Source organism: Emys orbicularis, chromosome 1, assembly GCF_028017835.1.
Source record: "Emys orbicularis isolate rEmyOrb1 chromosome 1, rEmyOrb1.hap1, whole genome shotgun sequence".
NCBI classification, from domain to species: Eukaryota; Metazoa; Chordata; order Testudines; family Emydidae; genus Emys; species Emys orbicularis.
In genome coordinates, this window is record NC_088683.1 from 80,410,179 (window position 1) to 80,438,111 (window position 27,933).

Sequence of the window (27,933 nt, forward strand, 5' to 3'; positions counted from 1 at the left end):
CTCCCCTGATCAGCTCCTTCCCTTCCCCCTCCCCAGCGCCTCCCACCCACCGCAGATCAGCTGTTGGCAGCATGCAGGAGGTGCTTGGGGGGAGGGGGAGGAGCTAGGGTGGGACACGCTCCGGGGAGGGGGCGGAACATGTTGAGAAGAGGCGAAGCGGGGGCAGGAAGAGTTGGGGGAGCAGAAAGAGGCAAAGCGGGGTGGGGGTTTGGGGAAAGGGGTGGAGTTGGGGGCGGGGCCTGGGGTGGAGTGGCGGTCAAGCACCCCCTGGCAACTCAGAAAGACAGCGCCTCTGTTACGATGGGATTTAGATCCTGATTCTGGAACTGGAGCTACTTAGGCAGATGCCTGCATTTATCCAGCTGTAGGAACGGGATCTTAATTTCTTATTCTTTTCTTTGTAAAGTCTTAATAATGAGTTTATTTCAAATGGTATTATACACAGATGTCTTAAGTAATATAATTTATTAGCTAATTTCATTTGCTGATTGGCTAAGCATACTTAAAAGGTCCCCAAATCAGCAACTGGGCCAAATGTATCGATCTTAATATTTGTTAATTTCAGTTTTTTTGACATTAAGGGCCGCATTTGCAGAATGTGGCTTTGGTCTGAATACACACAATCTGAACGTGCTTGTTTTTTTGCATACATAGATCCAATTTAAATACCCAAATTGAGTGCAAATAAACTCAATAAATAAATGTATGTGTCAGTTCTCTTGTTTCTCCATGCAAAACATAGTATGAACACAAATGAAAGGTCGATTGTGGCCACTGAGCATTTGCTTTATAGACCATTCACTTTAAATGTCACCCTCCAATATGGCCTCTGTATTCTACACTGGTAGAATACAGGGGCCATAAAAGCCCCAATGTGGCTAAGGGAAAATTGCCCTGGTGCCTGCATGTATAGGACTGCCCTAAACAGTCCTACACAGACCTCCTTACAAATCCTGGTATAGTGGGCATGTATGTTTGTAGCAGATCCTTAGGCTGGAGTGCGTAGGCCTATAAAACTGTGGGCATTTTGTGCAGTGCCAGCTCTTGTAGGCAGCCCATAATAGGTTGCTGTAATTTAGAGCAGCTCCAGGGGCTGCCATGTTCTGCTCATAGCACTTTTTCAGCCCCTGGAACAACTCCTCCTGCTCTAGGGCTTCAAGTTATAGGCTGTACAAACACAGAATCTTATTCATATTGTTTTCTTTTCAATCCATTAAATTATTTCATGATTTCAGATTACTATGAGCTCAGACTTTTAGTTAAAAGGTGTGTTTGCTTAAATTCTTGTAGATAATGGTGACATGGCCATTAGCTTTACTTACCATGAAGTAGAGGAAAGGTGCAGGCAAGAATTTGAGCTGTGGGAGGAGCGACAAAAAGAACTTGAAGACCAGAAAAGGAAAAAGCTGAAAGCTGAAAGGGAAATAGAGGAAAAACAAAATGAAGAGGAAAAGAAAAGAAGGCAACTGTATCTGGAGGAATTTGAGGCTGAAAGGATGAAGTTAGAGATGCTTCATCAGGTAACGTTTTAACAAAGATATTTATAACACACCCCTTTATTTAGCTGGACTACTTGAACATAAAGATCAATGCTGAAGAAAGGGAAAACAGTACCCTCTCAAATGTGTGCACATCCCCACACTTCTGGTTCCAAAGAGAAATATTGCTGAGAATAGATCATGTAGATCTTTGTATTATGATTGTCTCTCTTCCCTATTTTGATAAGCTGTGAACTACTTAACAAAGCTGATATTTAAATTGTCATAATTAGGCTTTATCATTATTAGTAAGTATTTGTAGTATGGTACCAGCCAAAATCCCTGGACAAGAATGGAACCCCAAAGTGCTAGATACTGAACAGATACAAGATGGTGCTAGAGCAACTCATAAAAAGGTCCTTTTCATGGAAAATTTTAACTTTTTGGTGAAAAATCCCAAACAAAATATTTTGGCTGAAAGCCAAACATTGCTGTGGTGCCTCTTGGGATTTGTAGTTCTGGTTTCTTGTGCTCCAGTTCTCTTCTTTATGCCGTTCTCCTTGGTCAGATTACGTCTGCCCGATGCACCAGAGTTCCCTCATAGTGAAGTGAAATGGTTGCATCATGGAAGATATAGTCTGGCTGGGAATCTCAGGCCATAGAGAAGAATGAGGGCATAAGAAAAATGAATTACAGCTCCCATGAAGCACCTGATTCAGATATCAGATTTCTTTTTTTTTTCTTTTTTTGGTTTTCAGTCTAAATATTCAGGCTGAAATATTTTGGTGCTGAGGAATCTGCTTTTTTGATGAAAAATCACAATTTTCTATGCAAGTTTACCGTGAAAAATTTTATTTCATCGAAACCCCAGTTTTCCATCGAAACCCGTTTTGGTGTAAAATTTTCATGTAGCTATAGGAGACATTGTTCCTCCTTCAAAGAGCTTATGAACTTCAGAGTTATACAGTATTCTAATGGGGGTAGTTCACACTTCTATCAGAGCAGTTGTTTCAGACTTAGACATCATTGCATCAGTTAGCCTGTATGCATTTTGAAGGATCTCTTCATGACCCATAAGGATAGACCTTTTTTTAATTTTCAATAATAGATTGAAGATTTTGAAGAACAAGATGGCAGTTATTTGGGTAAAGTACCAAGTTTCTGACCTGGTTTTGTTTGTCTGGGTATACCGCAAGAAGGACAGGAGACTTGTTATGGGTTTTAATCAGGCCGCAACTTTATTATATAGATGTCTGGGACTACCCGGCAGATAAAGTGTACAGAGCAGGCAAATCCATGGTTATTCAAATCAATTCTCTGGGGCTTTCACCAGTCCCCCTTTGTTTCTATCCAGGTCCCTCAGCCGACCCATAGCTTGGACCTTACCATCCACCAGCCTCGCAAGAGGCTTAAGGAGGGCTATGAGAACGGGGGGGTGGGGGAGGGTTGGCTCCCTGCCATACCGGTCATGGGAGTCCCTGAACCATCTCCCTCATTCTGTTTCTTTATCCAGTACCTCCTTTTAAGTTCTTTACGAGGCCATTTATCTGGTCACTGGCTGCCCTCCCTATGGAGTACCTGCACTGAACATCCGCCACAAGGAGGCGCCAGCCATTTGCTTGGCTGCCTCCCCCCAACCCCTCCGGGTTCCCAGACATCTGCAAATGGCCTCTTGGCTAGCAGCCCTACTGGGGAGAAAGAACCCATTGTCCCATGTGTAATCGTCAAGGGACACCAGCAGCTGCATTGTCCTTGACCTGGTACTGCAGCAACCGCCCTTAACGGGGGGCCGCATAGGCCACCCAGTCTCTGGATCCTTGTATTGAGAGGAATCCTTAAAAGAAAACAAAATAAACAATTTGTAAGTTAGAGCCAAAAATCTGCATTTCGCCAACCACATGACATTCCGAGGTTCCAGAGAGCTTGCGGCAAACTAGAAATGAGACAAGGCATCTGCTATGGCATTATCCATGCCTGGCATGTGCTTGGAAGAAAAAACAGATGTTCAAGGTTAAGCATTGGAGAACAAATGCCCTTGCCAACTTTCCAATCCTGTGCGATCTGGAATTTTGGCGATTGATAACCTGTACCACTGTCATGTTGTCGCACCAACGGCACACCCGTATATTAGACCCAAATTAATAACCATTTGTATCTCCACAATGATACCTCCTTAAATTGACTTAGAAAACTTTTCCAAGTCTTACTACATCTGTGTAGTGACTCATATGTAATTGTGTGGTCTGGCTATGCCACCTGGTTCCGCTGCCAGCTGGGCACAAAAAGCCTGCCCCGGGGCAACAACCCTGTAAGCAAAGTTCAGCGCAAAGCCCAGGTAGGTTAATGTCGTGAAAGGGGGCTTCTGTTTTGTCCTTCACTAGGGTTTTCCCCAACTATTTAGCCAGGACCTGAAAATGTGTCCCAACAGGTGAAAACACTCATTTGGCCCAGCTCGCCCTGCGAACAAAAATTGTGCAAATAATGCACTGTTTGGTTTAGTCCCACTGACTGCACCACTGCCCAGTGCAACATTGTACTAAATTTCTGAAAAGCTGCACAGGATACTGAACAGCCCATGGGCATAGCCTTGTCGAAATAAAGTTGCCGGCGGTAGGCGTCCTAAACAACCACCATTATTAAATGCCCAGCAAATACTATTACGTGTCCAGGGCCCTTTTCAGGCTTGTTGCGGTATGGACAAACCCCTGGCGCCCTTGGTGTTATGCCCTTGAACCACAGTGCGTGATGCCACCTAATTCCAGCTTGTGTTGCTGCCCTTAATGGAAACTGCTTCACCTCGCTTGCAAATTCACCCTCCCTGGTTGCAGCTTCCAGCCTGCCTGGGGGTGAAAGAACCTGGGGTAGGGGACGCTAGTTCCCCTTCTTTTCACTGTCCCCTTCTGTGTAATTTGCCTGTGCCTACCCTTCCTTGTCTCTGGGGCCGGGGGAAGAGGGGTAACCCTCCCCCCCCCCGTTTTCCCAAGCTTACTCTTCTCTGTGCCCCTGGAACCATGCTGTTTCCAATGCTGTTTGCTGCTTTTCTGGAGCCATGCTTTCTTGGGGCCATGCTGCTTCCACGTGGTCCTGCAGCAAGCCTTAGAGCCCCAGCCTGTTTCTGTTCTGCTGGCTTCCTCACCGCTTTCACATAGAGACTTGCCCCACCCAGGTTTCATACCTTTATGCACATTCCTGGGGGGACAGGGGGTGAGTCATTGCTGCAAAGTTGACCACCGAGCACCTTTTGCAGCAGTTTCTGACCTTCTTCCTCTCTTCTCCTCCCCCCCCCCCGACACACACACACAAAGCAGAGCTGTACTTCTTTGGGTGAGCCCACACAAATTCTGCCCTACCTTTAGTTGTGGTGCATCACTTTCAATGCATGACCAAATGGGTGACACTGAATTTGAATTTTTAGCTACTGTTTGTTTTTTTCTGATCCAACCAACCTGACTGCTTATTATATTTCAGGTATCAACACAAAATAAGTGGATCTTTGGAGAATGCTATTTTTATAGTCAGCTATGATTTTAGTGAGTTATATAATGAAATGTATTAAAATAATTGATATAAGGTTACTTGTTATACAGCAGCAACAAGCTATGATGGAAGAAGAGTTAATGAAAGAAAAGGAAGTTTGGAGAGAGAAGTTTAGGCAACATGAGGTAATTTGTACACGTGAATTTTTGTCAAAAAGAATTTGAATGTTATTAGAATATGCTCGAAAGATAATTTCATTGTTATGTAGGAAAACACAATCAAATTGAATGATTTATGCCATATGTGTTAAGAAAGATACCTGTGTGTGGTTTTAAAAAAGAAAAAAGTTTTTGAAATTTGTGAAAGCAGCCCTTCTCTGGCTGAGCAGTCCATTTCTCTTCTTGTTTGAGCAGCTGCAAATAGCTCTCAGGTTCGCCAGCTAAGCAAAACTTTTGGCCAACTTTACAAACTGGAGTTTGTCTCCATGTACTGATAAGAAGACAATCCTGTGTCCAGACTTACCTGAAGAAATGAAGAAGAAACCATATTAGCAGAAAGTAAAATAACATTTAAGAATAAATCTGTCTATCTTGTTTCACATATTATAATTACATCTTAAGGAAGATTTCAGTAATTCAGATGCTGAATAAAATGTATTTCCATTATTGTTTTGGCACAGGAATTGATCAAAAGACTACAGTTGCAAGTAGAAGAGGAGAAAAGGGCCTTTGAAGAGCAGAAAGCAAAAGAAAGAGAACACTTGGCAGAGCAGTGGAATAAAGCAGCTATTAAAATCCAAGCTAGATTTAGAGCATTTATCGTGTACAGAAAATATGCTCCTATCTTAAAAGAATGGAAAGCGGAAATTAAAAGGCAGAAGGAACTGCAACAAAAAATGGAGAGAGAAAAGAGAGAAAAGGAAGAAAAAATGAGGAGACGGATGCAGGAAAGGAAGCAAAAAGAAGAGGAGTCGAGAAAGAGACAAGAAGAAATAGAAAGACAAGCACATATGGAACAGGTGAGGAGGCGTGAGGAATATGAAAAGAAGAAAGAAAATCTCAGGCTTGAACGAGAAAAAAGCCTTCAGTTAGAAGGACCAAGAGGGCAACAAGGAGCAAAACAAAAAGAGAAAATAGCAATAAATGCAGTGGCTGAAAATAGAGACAAAGACACAAAAATAACAAAGGAAGAAAGAGAGAGAGAAAATATAAAAGACCTAAGAGAACAGGAAAAGGAGCAGAAGAAACAGATACTGGAAATAAGAGAAGAGGAAGAGAAACAAGAAGAAAAACATGTTGGAAAGATACAAGAGGCAAATAATTTAGAGAATACAAAAGACAGAAAACAGACACCATCGAGCTCTGAGAAGAAAGAAGAGTCTCATGATAAAAGTAATGAAAATGAAGATGGGTATGTGATGACACATACAGGAAAAAGTTCCCTACAAACTATGGATCTTGATAAAAATACAAATATGAATATACTGGATAGAGAAGCCATTGTTCTTGTAGCTAATGATGCAATCTCAAATAAGGAAAACAGTATGCACAATAGTCAGTGGAATTTGGAGGTCCAGCCAGATAACAGGAACAGTGAACACAAAGTGCAATCTTGTAAGTTTGAAACAGTTAAAACAGCAGAGGTTGTGATGAAGAAAATTCAGGAGGAAGTTGCTGAGGATTGGGACAAAAGTGAGAGTGTAATTAAGTATTTTGAGAGGCCACTAACGCTACCTGATAATGTTGAGAAGAGGAGGCTAACTTGGATGACGATGTGTAAACCCTGGTCTAAAATTTATAGGGAAAACCAAAGAAAGAAAGTAGTTAAAAGAAGCAGACCAAGAAAAACCTCAGATAGCAAGATGCCTCCATTAAGTGTAGAAATGATTATTCAATGTGGCCCTTGGAATGCCCTCCAACAGGTAACTAAATACTGTAAGTGATTCTTAAGCAGTGATTTACATGAGAGCTGACTAGTCACGTGAGGTGGAATTTTCAAAACTGTCAGTGTTGGCCTAATAATTGGTTTTTCCATTGACTTCTTCAAAGGGAAAAGAATGAGGCCAATGTCGAGTGCTTTTGGAAATCCTGCTCATGGTGCTGATTCTTTGTTTTCAGCTGCTAAACTGCATTAAGTCACAGCTGAAAATACATTATTTTTCCATATAAGTAATTGATTTATTGAAACATGGATGTTCTGTGACTGGGATAGGAAGTGGTGCATAAAACAATGTCTCTATCAAAATGTGGTTCACACTAATAAAACGGCCCAGATCTGCAGAACAGTTTATTTTAATGCAAAAGAGGCTGGCACATATTTGTACTGTGGTCATCTGATTGGTATCAACATACCATTATTATTCCTACTATGTATGATATTTAGTTTAGCGATGATTCTTCTCACTTCTATTATGGTAAGATTATGTACACTTCTAATCTGTTGACATTATAAATGAGACAAAACCCCATTGACTTCTGTTTTGCTGTCGCATTAATCTTCTATTCATTCACATTATACATTATTAGTAATGAAGCACTTATGTTTGAAATGGACATCAAAATCAAATGAGTTTGGTTACCTTTTTATAGTTTTACCAATTAGGGCTTTCAATTAATTGCGTTTAACTCAAATGATTATCTCAAAACAAATTAACTGAGTTAAAAAATTAATCATGATTAAGTGCAGTTTGAATCGCACGGTTAATAATAGAATACCAATTGAAATTTATTATAAATATTTGTGGATATTTTTTCTACATTTTCAAATATATTGATTTCAGTTGCAACACAGAATACAAAGTGTGCAGTGCTTTGTAATTATTATTTTGTATTACAAATATCTGCACTATTCTCTGGAATGGTGGCCAAAGCGTAAAGGGGCATACGAATGTTTAGCATATCTGGCACGTAAATATTTTGCAATGCTGGTTACAAAAGATACATGCAAATGCCTGTTCTCACTTTCAGGTGACATTGTAAATAAGAAGTGGGCACTATTATCTCCCATAAATGTAAACAAAATTGTTTGTCTTAGTGATTGGCTGAACAAGAAGTAGGACTGAGTAGACTTGTTTTGTTTTTGAGTGCAGTTATGTAAAAAATAATTCTACATTTGTAAGTTGCACTTTCAGGATAAAGAGATTGCACTACAGTACTTGTATGAGGTGAATTGAAAAATACTATTTTTGTTTCTTTCTTTTTTACAGTGCAAATATTTGTAATAAAAATAATTATATAAAGTGAGCATTGCAATTAATTGCAGTTTTGTAATTGTTTGACAACCCTATTGCAAATCATTTCTATGTTTTTATGATGCTTAAGTAGTGTTATGCATTTTTTTTTTTATCATGGGAGCAACATTTATCAGTTAATGTTTTTGCTGAAGATCAGAAAACTTTTAGTCTTTTATAAGTGTTTTACAGTAAATTCAGAATCTAGACTTAATCCATATAATTATATGTTACATAGTAGGTATTTAACTTTAAAAATACTTTTAAAAGGCTACGTAAAAATACTATTAGAGTGCAATCTTATGGGCATCCTTTTCATTGAATGTGTGTAGGTTACGACACTTACACTTCAAGATTTGCCTGGCTGTAGTCTCTCCACATTGTCCGAATGTTCAAGTCTTCAATTATTGACCCTTAGACGCTGTGGACTAACTGCATTGGAAGGACTCAGTAACTGCAAAGGCCTAAAGTATATTGATGTGGAGGTACCTAGCATATTTTACTATCTATATGGAGGTGGGGTGAGACTGCCATCTCTGCCATTCAGGATATGATGAGACTGAATCCATCTGTTTATATGTGTATGTACATATAGGACAAGATTTTTTTTTTTTAAGTGCCAAAAGTTAGTCTACTAAGTGCATAGTTAGGATATGCACTTAATAAGCAGCCTGATTTTCTAAAGTTCTGAGTACCTAATCTTGTTCCTTGTTTTTGGCTCAAAGACAAAGTTGAAGGGACACAAGGAGATACTAGTCTACTGTATATATTGTTATAATTTTAAAGTGCGGTAATTTGAAGCTTCCAGAACTAGGAAATAGGCACAGTCTCTTTCTCTGTCTCCGAGTATTCGGTCGTGAATGGCCCTAGTGTGAGTATGGAGGGAAAGTGATAAATCTTCATTCCCTCTGTTGCATGGCTGTGCAAAGGCTGTTCTCCCTAGCAGTTTGTGTGCTCCACCCCCGCCCCTCTTAGTGACTAGGGCATTTAAAAGTGGGCGAGGAGGAGGAGGTGAGGCCTTAGGAACATAACTCCTGTGTACTAGCCCAGATTGCTTGCCCACGTGCACAAGGAGCAGCACCAGCATTGATTTCTGAGGCACAATCTCTCCAGTGCTGCTTCTGCAGGTGGTGGCAGTGCACTGCTGCTTACACGGAGCTGTGTCTTAAAATCTAAGTGACTAAAGAAAATGTGTCTTTATAATGTGCCTCATTTAAAGAACTTGATGATCTACATGAAACAGATGGTTTTACCTTTTCGGTTTTTAGCATTTTGAGTATATCAATGCACTGGGAGAGTTCATGCATAATGACTAACAGAAGACCCATTGTGTATAAAAGTTTTTTGCCCAATGATTACTGTTTGGTGTGTGCTGTGACCTTCTCAAAACTGTGAGAGAAATGGGCAAGGTCAGTTATAGCTAAGGCAACATTGTCTAGTGGTTAGAGCAGTGCACTGGGAGTCAAGACTCTTGTGTTCTTTTCCGAGTTTTCCTACCTATTAAAAATAATCTTGGGCAAAATTTTCAAATGTCCACTAATTTTGGATGCCTCAAATTACAGCGCAAAAGGAGTAAGAGGATTTTATATCTATATCAGGGGTAGGCAACCTATGGCACGCGTGCCGAAGGCGGCACGTGAGCTGATTTTCAGTGGCACTCACACTGCCTGGATCCTGGCCACTGGTCTGGAGGGCTCTGCATTTTAATTTAATTTTAAATGAAGCTTCTTAAATATTTTGAAACCTTATTTACTTTACATACAACAATAGTTTAGTTATATATTTTAGACTTATAGAAAGAGACCTTCTAAAAAGGTTAAAATGTATTACTGGCACGCGAAACCTTAAATTAGAGTGAATAAATGAAGACTCTGCACACCACTTCTGAAAGGTTGCCGACCCCTGATCTATATATATCTATATCTATATCTATATCTATATATATCTCTGTATAGCTAACCTGTTGACCTTTCTCTGACTGACATTTATAGGTGACGAGGTTTTATACTAAGTATTTTTACACACAAACTTGGTGTTTCTAAGCATTAAAAATGTTATTCTAAATATAGTATTACACTAGCTGTCTATTCGCTGGAAGTTGGGTGGCTTGATCTACGGGCAGTGCTGGCTTGTCTGATAGAAGACTTCCATTCAAACTAAAATGACAGAGCAGTTAAATGCCCCTTTGTTTAGTAACAGCTGAAACAACAAAAGACACTGCCCAAATCACAGACCAGCATGGCAAGGCTTGAGTAGGAGTTGAGCCAGTTGGTCTGAGGGTTTTTCCTAGCATCTGCATGCCAACACAGGGGACTGAGTATTCACAGATTCCAAGTCCAGGAGGAACCATTGTGATTGTCTAATCTGAGCTTCTGTAAGACACAGGCCATAGAACTTCCCCAAAACAATTCCTTGAGCATTGTTGTTTGGTGGAGCTGTAAGTGTCTGTGAGTCAGAAGCAGGCAGCGAAAGCCAAGCAGACAGCAATAGAAGCACTAGTAATGTGGTCCTGGGGGAAAAAAAGCCAGGAGAGCTTTATAGGCAGAGTGCTGGCTGGAAAGAAGCTTGGAAAAGTGAGCAAAGAAACTGCCTCCTGTTGTGTGCTTCCTACTGTGTTCAGTGAAATAGGACTCTCTGTACATACTTTATAAATAGGATTACATCAAAGATGGCTGACTCAACCATCAGTTTCGCCTCTTAATGGAAACACTCCTCAAGGCCCCGAATACTGGCTAACTGCTCAGACTAAAAATGGTTAACAGTAGTAAAGTTTACAATATTTTTGAATGACCCATAATAATGCTTAACTTAATATTGTGATTTTCATTAGTAGATCTCAGTGTTTCAGTCTTTCTTGTATTTCTCCTCACAAACACCCCTGTGAGGTAAGGAAGTGGTGGTATCCTCATTTTTACAGATGGGTAACAGAGAGACTACGTGACTTGTCCAAGAGCACACAAGAAGTCTGTGGTGGAGTAGGGAATTGAGCCTGGGTCTGCCAAGTCCTAGGCTAGCTATCCAAACACTGGACTATCTTTCCTCTCTCACTGAAAACTGTCTATGCTTTTCTATTCATGATCTTTAATTTTATCTGCTTTCTTCTTTGTGGTAGGAAAACAATATTCAGACAATAAATTGTGAGAATCTAGAAAATCTCTGCATTTTAATTCTGAATAAAAATCAACTTGCATCACTTCATGGCTTAGATGGCTGCAGTGATCTCAGGAATCTTGAACTGTCCTGCAATAAAGTCACTCGAATTGGTAAGAAAATATTAAAGATGATGCATTTTATTCATTTAACATCAGTATTGTGCATTTATTCTTAACTTGGTTTGGTTGAAGATAGAAAACGACTGTTGCCAATGTAGTAGTGTTTATTTTTAATCCTGTAACAGGCTTATTTCAAAGAAGATATTACTCAGTACTCATGTCCTTATTAGGATGGAAAAATCAGAAAAATACATATAAAATCTTGCACCCTTTGTAGGATGTGAATAGTTTAAAATTTCAAACAAATTGGGTGGGTGGACGATGAGAGAAGAACCAGAAACTTGGGGAATGAATTTGTTTTAGATTAGAAAGGAGGAAAAAAATATACAAGAGGAGAAATCCTTGTCCTAGTTCCTCCCTCTGGGGGTAACCAGGAGACCCACTAACCTGATGCTGGTACAGCAGGCCTCAGAATGTTTCCTCTGTAATGAAGGGGCAGTTAAATTCAACACAATGGAAATAATTGCTGATTCTGCTGCATTAGAGTGGGGAGAATCGGTTCTTTGGTTGTCTACAGAAGAACTAACCTATTCTGTCCCCCCTCCAAAAGTAGCTTTAATAATTGAAGGGGGGAGAGAGGTAAACCGCCTTGTAATTACCTAAAATGGCGATCCCAGTGCTGAAAGGAGCAAGGCGCTTCTTCCTTCAAGAATGCAACACAGCAGGTAGGTCTGCTGCTGAAAGGGTTGCAGGTCCTGCTGTGGGGACTGGGTCATGTTGGAAGGTAGAGAAGTGAGGGCCACAAAGGTGTAGGTAATCATTGGAATACTTAACTAATTCAAACACTGAGCCTTCTGGGGCTTGCCAGGCACTAATTCTAATGAAAATCAAAGCATAGGTTTTGAGTCGTAAGGAAAGATTTCATTTGCTGAAGCAATTCATCTTTTGTTTGGAGGAAACTCATTTGAGCTGAGGAAGCCTATGCAAGCAGTGGGTGGGTAGGTGGCCAGCTCTTGAGTTGAGGCCACTTCAAATGTGTGTATGGCAGGACTCGAGTTGAGCATCAGAAAGGTGGTGCTTTTGAGTGCTTTGTCTTGCTTTAGACTTGTCTTGATGTTTACCTATAAACAAAATGAGGTGTTAAAGGAAATAAGGAATTGAATTAAATGAAAAACCAACATTATCACAACTTCCAGGCTGACAAATTAAGCCTGTACACATAAGGTCATTAAAAAAAAATTTAAAACGTTTTTACAGCAGCAAAAACAAACATTTAGACAAATATGCAGATATGAGAGGTGAGGACCAAATTCCATGATTAACAAATAAACAAGAAAATGGCAAATAGGAAATACTAAACTTGAGAAATTAGTGATTGTACAGCCACCTATGTGGTATTAATAGCTTCAGTTTCAAAATACTAATACTTTGGATATTGGATTGTTGATTTTACATATTAAAGTACATGACCATAATTCATGTTTCTGGGGACAGTGTCCTGTGGTGGTGGTAAATGGTCGTGTTATGGGCACCTACTATAAAAACCAATGCCAGTAGCCTAAGGGGAATTGAGGAAACAAACTGCAAGAAGCAGTGCTGGAACTTCCTTCATGTCTGGTTGCCAGTAATGCGCTGTGAGATTGTTTGTTTGGGATGGATTTCCTGTGGCAGAATATCTGCAAGATTAATATGCAAGTGACATAATATTAATTGATGATCCTTAAGTATGAAGTATCTGTGTACAGAGCAAATGGAGTAAAAGCCTCCAGTACTATCTATTATGTACAATGAAAGTACTGTATTCACTGAGTGTGATTATGAGTTTAAATGGGGAAGTGAATGTTCAACGAAAAGCCACATGGTTTTCTCTCCTAAGGAACAGCTTTGAGGATGTCTGGATAAACTAAATGCATAACATAGATTTTTTGTTTTGTTTTGTTTCACACAATAACATATTGATAGTAAGAAATCTTATAGAATCACACAAAGATGGACTTGTGTTTTTAAGATGTTAATTTGCTCCTCCCATCTATAAATCTAGCAGCATGTCCCATGGCAATTTTGGAAGTTGCACTGCTGTGTAGCGTTCTTTTTTACATTCAGTTCATTCTGTTTTAAATTATTCTAATCTATGGATTTTTTTAAAGGCTTATTTATATTATGGTTGTAGCAATTCAGGTTAACTTGTTGCAGGAAGTTTCCTAGATACTATTACTTTTGTTTTCACCAGAGTAAAAAGTGGGGAAAAATGGCAGTTGGCAGAAGCTGTTAATAAAATAAATGGGGGCTGAGGGGAATGCTTTATTGCAAATGAGCATGTCCCCTGAAATCAGCATGCTCACTTCCTGGGTATACATTTGTACCATGAACATAAGGAACTTTAGCATATGTATATACTTGGGAGGGGGCTGGTTCATTTAAATATTTCTTTTATTAATGAAAAATATTAAAAAAAAATCTTGCCTAGAAGGGACCTTTGTGATCATCTAGTCTTGTCCCCTGTGTAACACAGGTCATAGAACTTCCCCAAAATAATTCCTAGAGCAGAGCTTTTAGAAAAAACATCCAATCTTGATTTTAAAATTGCCAGTGATGGCGAATCTACTACATCCCTTGGTAAATGGTTAATTACTCTCATTATTAAAAACGTATTCATTATTTTCAGTCTGCATTTGACTAGCTTCAACTTCCGGCCATTGGATCATGTTATACCTTTCTCTGTGATTGAGGCACCAATTAACCTTCTCTTTGTTAAGCTGAATAGATTGAGCTCCATGAGGCTATTGCTATAAGGCTTGTTTTCTAATCTATTAATCATTCTTATGGCTCTTCTCTGAATCCTCTCCAGTTTACCAACATCCTTCTTGAATTCTGGACACAGTATTCCAGCAGTGCCAAATACAGACAAAATGTAACCTCTCTAGTCCTATTTGAGACTCCTGTTTATGCATCATGGATCACATGAACTCTCTTGTCCATAGCATCACACTGCGAGCTCATGTTCAGGTGATTATCCACCACAGCTCCCAAATCTTTGGTTAATAACTAGATCCAGCCTCTTTGAAAATGCATGTGTATGCTGCTGCTGCTTTTTCCCCCCTGTGAATCTCTATGTAGGTCATAGATGTGTATTCTACCCAGTAGGCTACCAGTGCTAATGAGAACAAAGCACAGCCCTGGATCCCCCTTTCAGGCAGTCTTGATTTTACCATTTGTTAGAAGTTAAGAAACGCCTAATTGGAGCATCAGCTTACTCAGAACCCCTCCTCTCTCTTTCAGTCAGAAGTCTCCTCCTGTTCTTCATAGGACCTCACTTCTTTTGCCTCATCCATCTTCTTACTGTTTTAAAAAGAAAGTTACTTTTATTGAGTCAGGACAGTGTGTGCTGAACGGGGTGCCGTGGGCAAGTGGATGCTCCATGCAGCTGCACTGTTTTCACATTACCAAGAGCAGTTCTGCTTATAGAGGAGTTTTCACCTCTGCTTGTTTTATTGAGACATATGCATATAGTTACAGAACACCTTTTTTCATGTACTGCCATAGCTGATATCACATCGTGTGTTTTATGTTGGTGCCTTGTCAGTGCCCATGAGAATTCAGACTTTCAAAGAAATCATTACTATTTAAGCATGACATTGTACAAAACATAGAAGACATGTTCTTGTACATAAGATTGGCCATACTGGGTCAGACCAATGATCCATCTAATCCAGTATCCTGTCTCTGACAGTGGCCAATGCCAGGTGCTTCAAAGGGAATGGACAGAACAGGCAATCATCGAGTGATCCATCCCCTGTCATCCACTCCCCTTGCACCCTGCATAGTGCAAAATATATAGTCACCTAACATTTGTGGTTATTTTTAACCTTGCATATGTCTGCAATACAGCCAGTAAATATACAAATTACATATTTGTATTACAGTAGCACTAAGAGATCCCAAAGTAGATTGGAACCCCATTGTACTTAGCATTATACAAACACAGTGAGCAACAATCCCTGTCCCAAAGAGCTTACAGACAAAATAGACAAGACAGACACAAGGCTTGCGATCTAAATAAATGAGGAAACAGGCACAGAAAATGAAGTGACTTTCCAAGATTGCATAGTAGGGTAGTGACAGAGCTGGAAATAGAATCCTGGTCTCTTGATTCACGCACACCTCCTGTAGAGATCCCTTTTGCACATCCTCTACTGGTCTGCCACCTATTTGAATTCAGTGCTTGTCTTTTAAGGGTGTTGACCTTCCTATACAGAAGTACAAAGCTTTAAAAATGGAAAAATGATGTTGAGGCAAGTTCTTGCAGCTGTCAGTTTTCAGTATTATGCCTGAAATGAAACTGTGCGCAGTCCACTAGATGGTGCTAGTTCCCTTTAATTTTTTTTCCTCAATAAATAAATAAATAAATCCAGAAAAGCAGCTTGCAGTCTGGTGTAGTATGTCACAGGCATATCTGAAATTCTTTTTCGGTAATTAAAAGCTAGTAAATTAATTTCTTAAAGCTCGGACGGGAGGAAATAAACTGCTCGTAACAGACCATTTGCCTTAAGTTTGGTGTAGTATCAGTTTAATATCTGATATTCTTTTCCATTTCCAGTTATTATTATCCTAAGTCCTATGCTGTATAAATTCTTAATGTAATCTGAATATTGATGTTTAATTTTTACTATGTTTTTTTCCCCTTCATCTTTTCTCTTCTTTCTCCATACACCCTCTGTACCTGTGGTAACCCTTTCTTTGGCTGGGACAAACAGTACTTTTGAAGGCCCAGGTTGCTCCAGGGAGATTACCACAAAGCTAGCTCCATACTTGCACAGATCATCTCTATTCTGTGCATGGAAGGATGGGAAGGTTGGGGGTAGGTCTGAGAAGGCCTGTCTCAACCACCTCCCAGTTCTGTGACGATTACCCAGAAAAAAGGACTGGGAGGGTACTACATTTTTCTCACTTTCCCTCCTCCCCCCGCCATAGGTTTTTATACCATATTCATTCCTATCATTTCTGAGCTCCCTTGAAGGGAGCCACAATGCTAGGAACAAGTGAGGAGGTGAATGGGCCCAGAGCTGGTACAGAGGTACAAGGCCTGCCCATCTTTCAGATCCCCTGGGTTCCACAAAGTTGTGGGAGGAACCTAGTCTCATATAAACTGCTAACAGAATGATTTGGGAGCAACTCCAGGAGAGAACTCTCACTCTCCAAGAGTGGGATGTGATAGTCTGATTCTTGCTCTGTATACCAGCTGTTAGGATTGCTCTTTAAAAATATGGTAGTTGTAGCTATAGTTCAAGACATACATATATTTACAGATACCTCACTTTCCTTATAAGACTTTGTTTTAATGTGCTTGCTTGTACAGTGCATGCCCTCATTCACATCCCTGCTGATTGGCCTCTGTGTGTTATAGTGATATGATTAGTTCTTACCATTTCTGGTCACTTTTTTAAAAAACTTTAATTAAAATATTTCAAATTGAAACTTTTGAGCATTTGCTCTTAGTAGAGATTTTAAGATGGCGGCTAGCATTTTGCTGACACCACAGGACCTTGACTAAATATGCTCTCTGCCTTGGGTATTTAGTAATTTCTCTAGTTACAGCATTGTAAGAGTACTTTATTGCATGAAGCATGTCCTGTTACAACACTTTGACAATGTGATGTGCACAGGGAATCTAAGCTAATTTGGTTTCTTGTTTAGTTAATAGACTCAGACGTTTGCAATTTTTGAAAATGATTGTTTAAAATGCTTGAAACACATGGGGATGAATATAAAATTAATCAGTGTTTAAAATACCTCAAAATCATTGTAAAGCCTTTTATAGAAAACTGAGTGTGTTCATTTTTTATGTATAAAATATGAACCTGTTACAATCTCAGCGTGCTTCATGTTTCAAAACCAACACAATTTTAATCGCATTATGATTTAATTCAGGTTAAAATATGAGTTTTCCTTTTCAGGTGGTTTAGAGTCATTGAAAAATCTCCAGCAACTAATTGTGGACCACAATCAGTTAATCAGTACGAAAGGTCTTTGTGATGTGCCAACTCTCATGCACATAGACTGCTCTTTTAATCATCTTACTCAACTTGAGGGCATTGAGAATTGTGGTCTGCTTCAGATTCTGAAGTTACAAGGAAATAATCTAAGTGAGGTAATATCCGTGAATCAAATGGGCTGATTTTTCATACCATGCTTCTCTGATACCAGTAATACAGCCCATGATGCTGATCACATTTATTTTTTTCTTGAGGGGGAGATGTACAAAGGGCCAGCTATGGGAGTTTGGTGTCTCAGTACCCTTTGTACCTTTGATAATCCACCCCCCCCCCGCCCCTCGCTAATTTAATTTCCATTCGTTGTACTATAGTGGGTAGTTTTCAGTTTGTTGTATGCAAAATTTATTTTTTTTAAGTTGGTCAAACTGCTATGATCATTAAAGGTAAAACGAGCCATGCAGTAGAGATATTTCTTCCAGAATTCAGTATGGGATGATTTCATAGGTGATAACTGCCTACAACTTGAATTAAATCATTGTGGGCTGCAACTCTAAAAATAAGGCGCTAGATGGCTACCTGTACATTTAGTAACCTTTCTTGGCAATGGCTTTTATATAAAACTGAGGCAAAACCTACTTGTCAATAAATAGTCAGTCATTAGAATCATAGAATATCAGAGTTGGAAGGGACCTCAGGAGGTCATCTAGTCCAACCCCTTGCTCAAAGCAAGACCAATCCCCAACTAAATCATCCCAGCCAAGGCTTTGTCAAGCCTGACCTTAAAAACCTCTAAGGAAGGAGATTCCACCACCTCCCTAGGTAACCCATTCCAGTGCTTCACCACCCTCCTAGTGAAAAAGTTTTTTCCTAATATCCAACCTAAACCTCCCACATTGCAACTTGAGACCATTGCTCCTTGTTCTGTCATCTGCCACCACTGAGAACAGTCTAGATCCATCCTCTTTGGAACCCCCTTTCAGGTAGTTGAAAGCAGCTATCAAATCCCCCCTCATTCTTCTCTTCTGCAGACTAAACAATCCCAGTTCCCTCAGCCTCTCCTCATAAGTCATGTGCTCCAGCTCCCTAATCATTTTTGTTGCCCTCCGCTGGACTCCTTCCAATTTTTCCACATCCTTCTTGTAGTGTGGGGCCCAAAACTGGACACAGTACTCCAGATGAGGCCTCAACAATGTCGAATAGAGGGGAATGATCATGTCCCTCGATCTCCTGGCAATGCCCCTACTTATACAGCCCCAAATGCCGTTAGCCTTCTTGGCAACAAGGGCACATTGTTGACTCATATCCAGCTTCTTGTCCACTGTAACCCCTAGGTCCTTTTCTGTAGAACTGCTTCCTAGCCATTCGGTCCCTAGTCTGTAACAGTGAATGGGATTCTTCCGTCCTAAGTGCAGGACTCTGCACTTGTCCTTGTTGAACCTCATCAGGTTTCTTTTGGCCCAATCCTCTAATTTGTCTAGGTCCCTCTGTATCCTATCCCTACCCTCCAGCGTATCTACCACTCCTCCCAGTTTAGTGTCATCTGCAAACTTGCTGAGGGTGCAATTCACGCCATCCTCCAGATCATTAATGAAGATATTGAACAAAACCGGCCCCAGGACCGACCCTTGGGGCACTCCGCTTGATACCGGCTGCCAACTAGACATGGAGCCATTGATCACTACCCGTTGAGCCCGACGATCTAGCCAGCTTTCTATCCACCTTATAGTCCATTCATCCAGCCCATACTTCTTTAACTTGTTGGCAAGAATACTGTGGGAGACTGTATCAAAAGCTTTGCTAAAGTCAAGGAATAACACATCCACTGCTTTCCCCTCATCCACAGACCCAGTTATCTCCTCATTGCATGAATGAAAGCAGTAAGTCTGTGTATATTGCTAATCTCAAATGCTGTGGCGTACATTGAATGTACAGACTATGCACAAAGCATAGAAAAATGTTAGCATGTGATAAATCGAAAATGCTATACATACTATGTAACAAAGCATATCTGTAATAGTATTTAATAATATATTCAAGAAAAGCAGCTGATAAGCATTCAATTGTTGTTATATGCAATCAATTTTTATTTGAAAAATAATAGCAAAAAATCACTTTTCTGTATTTAGCTCCCTACCTTGGAAAATCATGTTCTGCTAAGAGAACTATACTTGGATGACAATAGTATTTCAACTATGGAAACATTTTCTTTTTATTGGCTGCCTCTGCTACAGATCCTTTCTCTATCACAAAACAGGTAAAGTGGAAACTTCTTCTATTCAAGCAATTTAATACATAGATATTTACAAAATAAGAGTTCTCTTATGAGTTTTCGGTATGAACCTGAGTGTATATAAAGGACCATAAAGAACAGTTCAGCTGTATCAGACAAAGCAGAGTTCCTAGGATGATGATGTTTGAAAAGGTATATTTAGCAATTAATAGGTGTAATCTTCTTTAGACAATTTTGAAAACAATGGTGACCATAAAAGGTTAATTTAAAAATATAATTATGGCAGTGCTGTGGCACTGCTGAAACCATGTTAACAGAATTCTACCTTACTCTATAAATAGGATTATTAGTAAAACATTCTCTGTCTTACTTCCACCATAGGGCTTGTTTTGCTCCAAACGTTGGACCTAATAGAGGCCTCCCACTCTATCTGGAATAAACAGTGCTAATTAAAATGTTCATCAAAAAATAATTTTCATTTCCATGCACACATTGTATTCAAGTGTCAAAGAAAAGGAATTTCAAGTTGCTTATCAGCTTTTATTTTTCATTGTTACAGTTTAGTTTGATTTAATGTGTAAAAAATAAAATGGGTTTTTGCTTATTATTTATAAGCCATATAGTAAAATACTAATTAATGACTTCCCATAGCTTTGTATGTGGCAATCTGTGTTTCTATGGGAATATAGTGGCCACATGTTCTGAGTCAAAAGTTTGCTACCTTTTTTTATGTAGCTGATTTCAAAATTGAGTCTACCTCAGTGCATGAGCAAAGGCAAACAATAACAAACACTTACAATTCTGGATATTTCTAGTTCTCTGTATTACTTTTGTACAATCTCACAGGGCTGAGTATGTGTGCGTGCGTATGTAGTTTTTTTGTTTGCTTGCTTTTGAGATATAATTTTTGAGATATAAGCAGCTACAGTTTCTGAATGAGAAGTGTATTTTACTAGCTTACATCACCATTTCAACAACAAGGAGTCTGGAGGCACCTTAAAGACAAATCTGTTAGTCTTTAAGGTGCCACCAGTCTCCTTGTTGTTTTTGTGGATACAGACTAACACGGCTACCCCCTGATACTTATCACCATTTCAGACATTTTGTAAAGAATTTTTGTTAGCAGCTTGCCCTCTTGTCACAATGTAAGGTAAAGGTCTGCAGATATTTTACATGCCCTACTGTAGGGCATATACAGAATCGATAGCCTTCCTGAAAACATAGAGCAGTGCTAAAGAATTTAGGGCATGTCACACTAAGCAAGGTTCTGTCATAGCTGGGGCATGGTGCTTTCTGTGTCTAAGGAGAGCTAATTGGATGTGATTGTGGGGAGATGTACATAAAAAATAAGTTTAGATTCACTTAGGGGGCATTCTGACTTTTCTAACTAAGCTTTACAGGTCACCTATAATGTAGTAACGCATATGAAATTGCAAGGCATGTAGGGTGGATATGCCAAAATCTAGACTTCTTTCTTGATCAAGCTTTCTGGAGACAGTGCTTCATGTCTGTGACTAACATGAGTACTGTTTGGTGGGCAGTGGATTTTGATTTACTCTTATTTTGGTAACTCAGATAAAAATATAAGTCTGTGTATGATTTCCCCAGACAGTATTCTCTGCTATTATTCCTCTGTTTACTTCATGTCTTTCTTTTCTGTTTTCTATTCGGCTTCTATGAAACACCCATCAAAGTGGTATCTGAGGCCTGGATTTGCAAAGGTACCTAGTCACCTAAACCCCAGACTTAGGTGCCTACATTTGGGTTAAGGTGATATTAAGTCCCAGTTTTAGGCTCCACTGTGATTCAAAAAATTCCTCCTGAAAGCTTTATGCATCTAAACTCACTTGGCACCTAAATTTTCAAGGTAAAAGTTCCCTTCGCACCTAGTTTTCTGCCTCTAGATGTGTGCACTGCTGCCTCACATGAGGTGTCCGATTCACAATTCGGGGAAGATAGGCATTCAGCTGCCTACCTTGTATGGAGGGCCCAATCTGGTAAGAGTGCTCAGAGGTTGCCTACCGGATTGGGTCCCATTCAAAATCTGGCCTCCGTACAAGATGATGGTGATGAACTTTGAGCCAAAGTGGTTAGAGTACTCAGCTGGGATGTGGGAGATCTGAGTTCATTTCTCCCCGCCCCCTGCCAGAGAAGAAGAAAGGATTTGAACATGGGTCTGCCACCTCTCGGGAGAGTGCTCTAACTGCTGAGCCATAGGATTGTCCAGTGTGAAGCTCCCTCAGTCTCTCCTATTGAAGCTGTTCTACTTTGAATAAAGAGTCTTTGGAGCAGAGAGAGTGGATGCTGGGCCTTCCACCTCCCAGGTGAGTGCTCTAATCACAAGGCTATAGAATCATATTTTCTCTCGCTCTGTCTCCCAAAGACTCTTTAGTATTTGAAGCTGTTCCACTGTGTATAAATACTTAAAAAGTCACAGAGTGAGAGAACGACTGACTATAGGTTGGTGGTTAGGGTATTCACCTAGGAGGTGGGAGGACCCTTGGGCTAGTCCTCCTGCTCCAATCATTCTTCAAATATTTATCCAAACTGGAACAACTTCAGTAGAAGAGACTGAGGGAGCCCCATATCAGACTATCCCATAGCTCTGTAGTTATAGCATTCTACAGGACGGGGAGAATTGAACCTGGGTGAGTCTCTAGCTATTTTGTGTGGAGCGAGGCTCTGGCCTAACTCAGTCTCACAAGAAGCAGCTTAGGCATCTAAGCTGCCTGACTCCAAGAGAGGGGTTCCTCTTTGTGAATCGCTAGCAAAGAGAGACATCTCCCTACAACCTGGACTTAGGCATCTCCTTGTCTAGAGGGCTGGGGTTTATGATACACCTTTGATGTTGGCATCTCCTATTGGATACCTCTAGGCATCTCCCTGTCTAGCATGCTGGCTTTTGTGAATTGTATTCCAAGGTGCCTCTCTCTCCTCATTCATTGTATAGGAGCCTAGATGCCTAACTCAGGCTTGATGAATCACAGTATGTTCCTGTGATTTTTCTAGGTGCCTAATTGTTAGGGGTTGCGATGCTCAGCATTTTAGTGCCTAAGTACCTTGTGAATCCGGCCTGAGTGCCTTTTCCTCTTCTCTATATTTTATGGAGTCCTTCTCTGTTTCCTGTCTCCTGTTTTTCCCCTCTCTCCCCTGTCTCTCTTTTTTCTGACTCATTCACCCATCCAGTTGCCATCTTTTCTGTTAAAATCCTCATTCCCTGTCATGTGTCTTCTCTCTGCTAGTCCTGCTGACATGCTGTGCTTTAGTGGTTGGCTGAAATATGAAGTGCTTCCTGTAGTGGGGGAAGAAGTGCTGTAGTATGTCAGAGCATCAACAGAACAAATATATGAATGATAAGTCAGACATGAACGACTACCACATCATGTGTCAGTGCCTTAAATCAAATCTCTGGGGCAAAAGAGACAAGTTAGCATTAAATGCAGGATAGAAGCCTCAAAATTCCTAGTATTGCAGTAGCCTATTCTGTTACATTCACTTCATGTACATTATAAGCAGCTCCATATGCATCTTCTTTGGCATGAATAACTGGATGTTCTATATAGGAGGAATTAATGTAATGGAGTAAGCTGTTGAAAGAAAAGCTGTTTCTTTGCTTTAATCCTTCAGCCAATGCAATCTTGTGAATCTTTTTAAGAGTGTGCACTGAGTGCCATTTCCTTTTTGCCGATTTCAGGAAGCCTCTGCAATGGTAAGACTGTGAATTTATATTCTCCTTAAAAATAAAGCACAGTGTTTAAGAAAAATCAAAGGAAAAAAGAAAGTTCTTCACAAACTAATTTATAAGGATTTCTTGATCTAGATATTATGTCCATATCCGATATCAAAAATTGCTCCCCAAAATCATTTTTCAAAGTTGAACCTCAAAGCATAAAGAAAATGTTTTAAATCCACAAATTAACAACAGGGAATTGCTATAGAGCTAAACATTACATATTGTAAATTCATCTGAACACAAAATATCTGAAAACAAGTATCTCTTTTATATACCTGCAAAAGTCCAAGTTTTTTGTGGTTGCAGTGCTACAGCTTAGATGATCTGTTTGTCAGAGGGTGGAGATGGATGGCAGGAGAGAGATCACTTGATCATTACCTGTTAGGTTCACTCCCTCTGGGACACCTGGCATTGGCCACTGTCGGTAGACAGGATACTGGGCTGGATGGACCTTTGGTCTGACCCAGTACGGCCGTTCTTATGTTCTTATGTACTTACAAAACTCCCATTGACTTCGGTCTAAGCGGGATCAAATTCAGTGCGAACACATTGATCCTGCAGCATGTTTTTACACCCAGTTGAATGTGTTTTTTTTAAACGAATTCTAATCAAAATGCTAATAGGCCTTCTCAGAGCTCTCACTTATTAATACATATTAGTCTCTCTATTAAATGCACATGTTATATGCATTTTTATACTACACTACACTAATGACTGTAATTATGGTTAACTGTATTTCTATTGCAAGCCACTGTCTTTTGGGAATTACAACCTTTCCAGAAGTCCTTAGTGGTAATTAACTATGATATTGCAGTTAATCAGTCATAAAAATACATTTGGATATAGAATTTTTCTGAATTGGACTGGATTCTATCAAATTCAGTAACCTTTTGTTGCAGATATTTATTTTGAATGTCTAGTATTAGACAATGTTCTTAAGTATTCTCTGCCAGAATATTCAGGAAAAATAGAACGATAGTATAGGACAATAAAGGTGAAGTTTTGTAAGTAAAACATTGTATATTTTTTAAAGAATGTGAAAGAAATACAGGAGCTTTATTTTAAGATAAGAATATACATTATAGAACATAAATTAAATTTTAGTTCTTCGGTCTTCCTACCTGTTAAACTTCAATTAATGTTAATGAAAAGTTTCCTGGGTAAAGGCAGACATTCAACAGGATTTGGGCCATCATGTAATATTTGGTGAGCAGGTTCTAAATTTCATTTTTACACTGTTTTCGCCTAATCAAGTTTTTAAAAAATCTGTTTTCTGACTGGAAGCCTTTCTGGCTGTCAGTGTCCTATTCCTGCTACAACATTAAATGGGAGCAGAAAGCGGAAGCTGTTGCTTGCTTTTTTGTGAATATCTTTTACTTTTGTGTCTTCTTTGTAATTTATATCTTTTTTATGCCGAGGGCTAGTGTGACAAGGTCAAGTGGTATTAAGTTTTCAGTAATGTCCTTTGTCTTTCTGGTTTGAATTTTCTTAGAAAAAGAATTAACAAAGAATGTCAGTAAAAGGAAGGCGATAGATTGACAAGAAAGTTTTAAATCTCATAATAATCCCAGCAGAAAAAAGCAGAGCAGGAGTCAAATAGAATTGTCAGTTCATCACAGAACAGCGCTACAACTACCAACATAATCAACACAGCATAAAAAAATAGTGCATCATTTTGTCTAGGAAACTGAACTCTTAAAATCAGCGTTCACCCCATAGCACCCAGTCCAATTTTTGTTGATTCTGAGGTACCCGAGCCTGTGTCATGGATTTTCAAGATGCAATATACACTGTTATGAGAAATAAAAGTAGATGCACTATTTGTGTGTCAGTGGAAAAACTACCTTTGAAGAGATTTTTAAATGATATTGTTATTTCATATTAAACCATATTAAACCAATTGTTTCTAAGACTGAAAAAAATATGAAACATTATAATCTAGTTGAAAAAATATGGGCAGAGGATAAATTGGAGTAAGTGCAGATCTTATTGTAAAATGTGACTCAAAAAGAAAAGGCATACTGAGACACAACTAATATGAATTTTACTAACTCTAGAGCTGGTTTTCTGACTTTGAAACTATATTTTTACTTGTAAGCTGCCCTCCCTGTGACTTGACATGGGATGTGAAAGTCAGGTTGAGCTCTCTGTGGCTCACGTGCACACATCTTCATCAGTAATAAGGATTCTGCAATCAAAACTTGGTTCACAATTCTATTGATGATACATGAACCAGAAAAAAATCCATCTTTCTCTTAGCAGTAATGACTGCAGGAATAACAGTGTGTTTAAAAAGTCATAAAACATATATTTTGGCAATATATGAGCAGCTTTGACTAGCAGGTTGTGAGTCTATAAGTAGATATAATTTTTACACAAAAAAGATTTTTGACCATAGCAGACTCTAATTTATAGGTTCATTTACTTTCCTCCACACAGTACATTCCTTTCAATTGTAAAAACTAATAGTTGCCAACAGTCACAGTGCCATCTGTGATATTTAGGTCTTGTCCGTACAAAAACTTGAACCAGGTTAATTAAATGTATGGTTTTTAACTGATTTACCTAAACTAGTGCAAGTTTGTGCATAGACCCTCTAATTTTGGTTTAAGAGTGGCATATTGCAGTTTAGCTTGATCCCTTCTTTTTTTTTCAGGTTTAAGATAAAGCAAAATATAAACTACTCTTAAAATGAAAGAATAGCATTTGCAAACAAATTAGCAATGGTTTAACTAAATCCAATTAAAAACACACTTTTCATTAAACCAGTGCAAATTTATGTGTAGACAAAGTCTTAGAATAACAGTGCATCGCACAACTGTGGATAAATTTTGATTTTTTTTAACAGCCATATCTGAAAATTTTCTTTAATTCAGGAAAACTGACTATGTGTTGAGCATGCCCATGCCACAAATACTCTCCACACTAGATTTCCTATTTTGGGGACCCAGTATTTTGCCATTTCAGTCTCCAGGGAGAATTCTGTTCTGACTCGTGTATGAAGAGTAATTTTATATCAGTCCTTGTACTTGGCATATCTCTGATAGAGTTTTCTGAGGTAGTGAGATACAGGAGGCTCTACAGAGCTAGTTGACCTCAATGTAGCAGCTGATATATGAGAGCATATGCACGCCTACACGGATATTACTGCTGTGTACCTTTTAAGGTCTAGGAAGCAATTTGAGTGAGTAGAGAAGGGAGATGGAAACAAATAGTGTAAGAGAGGAGAAAACTGAGAAAAAAGAGGAAAAAACAGATTTTCTTATTTCTCCAGAATCCTGGCCCCTTGTTAGTCCCATACTGGTGGTGCTATCTCAAGCAAAGTCATGGTAGTTGAGTCATTGAAAAGTAGCAGAAGAGTTCACATAATCAGAACTACATAAAAAAAGAATAAAATCTATGAAGCAAAAAAAGAAAAGAAAAAAAGAAAAACTCCTAAAGAGAAAATTGTTAGACTAAGCTGAGCTGGTCTAAAGTACTGTGCTGCAATGCCATGCCATGCAGAGGATTAAAATACTATAAAGCACTATAAGCTTAAAAGGAAAACTGCAGCAATTAGTTGTAGCACCTTGGATAGCTAAATGAATAGTTAGTAGGGCTGTCAAGTGATTATAAAAATTAATCACGATTAAACGTGCAATTAATCGCGCTGTTAAACAATAATAGAATACCATTTATTTAAATATTTTGGGTATTTTCTCCATTTTCAAATATATTGATTTCAATTACAACACAGAATACAAAGTGTACAGTGCCCAGTTTATATTTATGTTTGATTGTAACTATTTGCACTGTAAAAAAAAAAATAGTATTTTTCAGTTCCCCCTTTGCAAGTTCTGCTGTGCAATCTCTTTATCATGAAAGTTGAATTTACAAATGTTGAATTATGTAAAATATATATATATATATATTCAAAAACAAAACAATGTAAAACTTCAGAGCTTACAAGTCCAATCAGTCCTACTTCTTGTTCAGCCAATCACTCAGACAAGCAAGTTTGTTTACATTTGCAAGAGATAATGCTGCTCGCTTCTTATTTACAATGTCACCTGAAAGTGACCAACAGGTGTTCATGTGGCACTGTGGCACAAGATATTTACGTTCCAAATGCCCTAAAGATTCATATGTCCCTTCATGCTTCAACCACCATTCCAGAGGACATGGATCCATGCTGATGACTGGTTTTGCTCAATAACGATCCAAAGTAGAGTGGACCAATGCATGTTCATTTTCATCATCTGCGTCAGATGCCAACAGCAGAAGGCTGATTTTCTTTTTTGGTGGTTCGGTTTCTGTAGTTTCCACATCGGAGTGTTGCTCTTTTAAGACTTCTGAAAGCATGCGCCATACCCAGTCCCTCTCAGATTTTGGAGAGCACTTCAGATTCTTAAACCTTTGATTTAGTGCTGTAACTATCTTTAGAAATCTCACAGTGAAAGTCTTCTTAAAACAAATAACATGTGCTGGGTCATCATCCGAGACTGATATAACATGAAATATATGGCAGAATGCAGGTAAAAGAGCAGGAGACATACAATTCTCTCCCAAGGAGTTCAGTCACAAATTGAATTAACGCTTTTT

General features: G+C 39.1%; 1 protein-coding gene across 1 annotated transcript in view; it reads left to right on the forward strand.

Moving 5' to 3' along the window:
- LRRIQ1 (leucine rich repeats and IQ motif containing 1) overlaps nucleotides 1–27,933 on the forward strand; it is a 159,128-nt gene that overhangs the window by 12,341 nt on the left and 118,854 nt on the right. The window contains exons 5-11 of the mRNA XM_065423814.1: nucleotides 1,291–1,520; nucleotides 5,066–5,140; nucleotides 5,635–6,876; nucleotides 8,517–8,669; nucleotides 11,297–11,447; nucleotides 17,351–17,544; nucleotides 19,516–19,643. Of these exons, the coding sequence (XP_065279886.1) occupies nucleotides 1,291–1,520; nucleotides 5,066–5,140; nucleotides 5,635–6,876; nucleotides 8,517–8,669; nucleotides 11,297–11,447; nucleotides 17,351–17,544; nucleotides 19,516–19,643 (2,173 nt within the window). The remainder of the gene's footprint in view (nucleotides 1–1,290; nucleotides 1,521–5,065; nucleotides 5,141–5,634; nucleotides 6,877–8,516; nucleotides 8,670–11,296; nucleotides 11,448–17,350; nucleotides 17,545–19,515; nucleotides 19,644–27,933) is intronic.